The sequence below is a fragment of the Lygodium microphyllum genome, chromosome 29, assembly GCF_053477565.2.
Source record: "Lygodium microphyllum isolate KBCC chromosome 29, Lygodium_microphyllum_v1.1.10, whole genome shotgun sequence".
NCBI lineage: Eukaryota > Viridiplantae > Streptophyta > Polypodiopsida > Schizaeales > Lygodiaceae > Lygodium > Lygodium microphyllum.
The window spans coordinates 14690414-14691671 of record NC_141163.1 but is presented as its reverse complement, the minus strand read 5'-3'; the positions used below and the strand labels follow the sequence as shown (position 1 = coordinate 14691671).

The following is a 1258-nucleotide window of genomic DNA, read 5'->3' as shown; positions in this document are numbered from 1 at the left end:
CTTTCTTGCTTTTGTATGCATTCTAACATATTTAGGGTTTGCGAGTCTATGCATGTAGAAAATGCTTTGGAACAAAGGCCCTTGCATTGCAGCTTGCTATCTTAAACAAACATGCTCACTCCCTAGATAGGTTTTTCATTACCTGTGATATCAAATTGTCCAAGAGAGCCATATTTGGCTCACAGGAACATGCTTGGAAACGGTGTCCCTGGCAGCATCATGACTTTTGACCAATACCTGCCACTATTGCAGTCTCAGAAATAGGACGACCACATTCTGAGTCAAGAAAGGAGTGACATTCTTTTTTCTGATGGTTTGTTCTCATATAATGCCTCAATTACAGCGGGCTTAATGTGAGATCATGATGTTTTTGTTTTTCAGGAGAATTGATTGAGAGAGAGAGAGAGAGAGAGAGAGAGAGAGAGAGAGAGAGAGAGAGAGAGAGAGAGAGAGAGAGAGAGAGAGAGAGAGAGAGAGAGAGAGAGAGAGAGAGAGAGAGAGAGAGAGAGAGAGAGAGAGAGAGAGAGAGAGAGAGAGAGAGAGAGAGAGAGAGAGAGAGAGAGAGAGAGAGAGAGAGAGAGAGAGAGAGAGAGAGAGAGAGAGAGAGAGAGAGAGAGAGAGAGAGGTTATTATTGCTTATATGGACAACGTGGCAGATAATGTATACATTTCTGGATCGCCTATTGAACCTTGTGCTTCCACGTACTCGTGACTTTTTGGGTGTCAATCCTTACAGCTTTGATGGGAAAGGCAATTACAATCTTGGTCTCAAAGAGCAGGGTGTGTTTCCAGAGATCAAGTTTGATACGATAGACAAGGCCAGAGGAATGGACATATGTATAGTTACCTCAGCCGGGACTGACAAAGAAGGGCAAAGGCTTTTGACGCTCCTGGGAATGCCATTCCGTGCTGGTGATGTTTCTAAAAGAATTCCTGTTGCAAGAAAGAAGAAGGGGAGGTTCTTTATCAAGTCCTCAAAGGGTGGTGGTAAGGCTACATCGAAGGGTGGCAAGAAAAAATGAGCGGTGAGGAAATAACAGTGCTAACAGCTTGCTTTACTCCAAGATAGTTGCATTGCCTTACTTGTTTTGAAGTTGTTTATAGCTGCTTAATCAAAGGCCAACGTTTGTCTTTGGTTAGTTGCTTGCCATTTGATGCCCTATCATAAACCTTAGACTTTTGGGTGAGTTGGCTTTCAAACTCTTTAATTAATAGACAAAAAAGTTTGCAACTTGAAGATTTCATTTGTACTTGTCTA

General features: G+C 42.4%; 1 protein-coding gene across 1 annotated transcript; it reads left to right on the top strand.

Annotated features, from left to right (window-relative positions):
• The first annotated feature begins 659 nt into the window (after nt 1-659).
• LOC148010401 (large ribosomal subunit protein uL5c-like) lies at nt 660-1022 on the top strand. Its single transcript, XM_087671068.1, has one exon. The coding sequence runs from the start codon at nt 660-662 to the stop codon at nt 1020-1022; it is 363 nt and encodes a 120-aa protein (XP_087527194.1).
• The last annotated feature ends 236 nt before the right edge of the window (nt 1023-1258 follow it).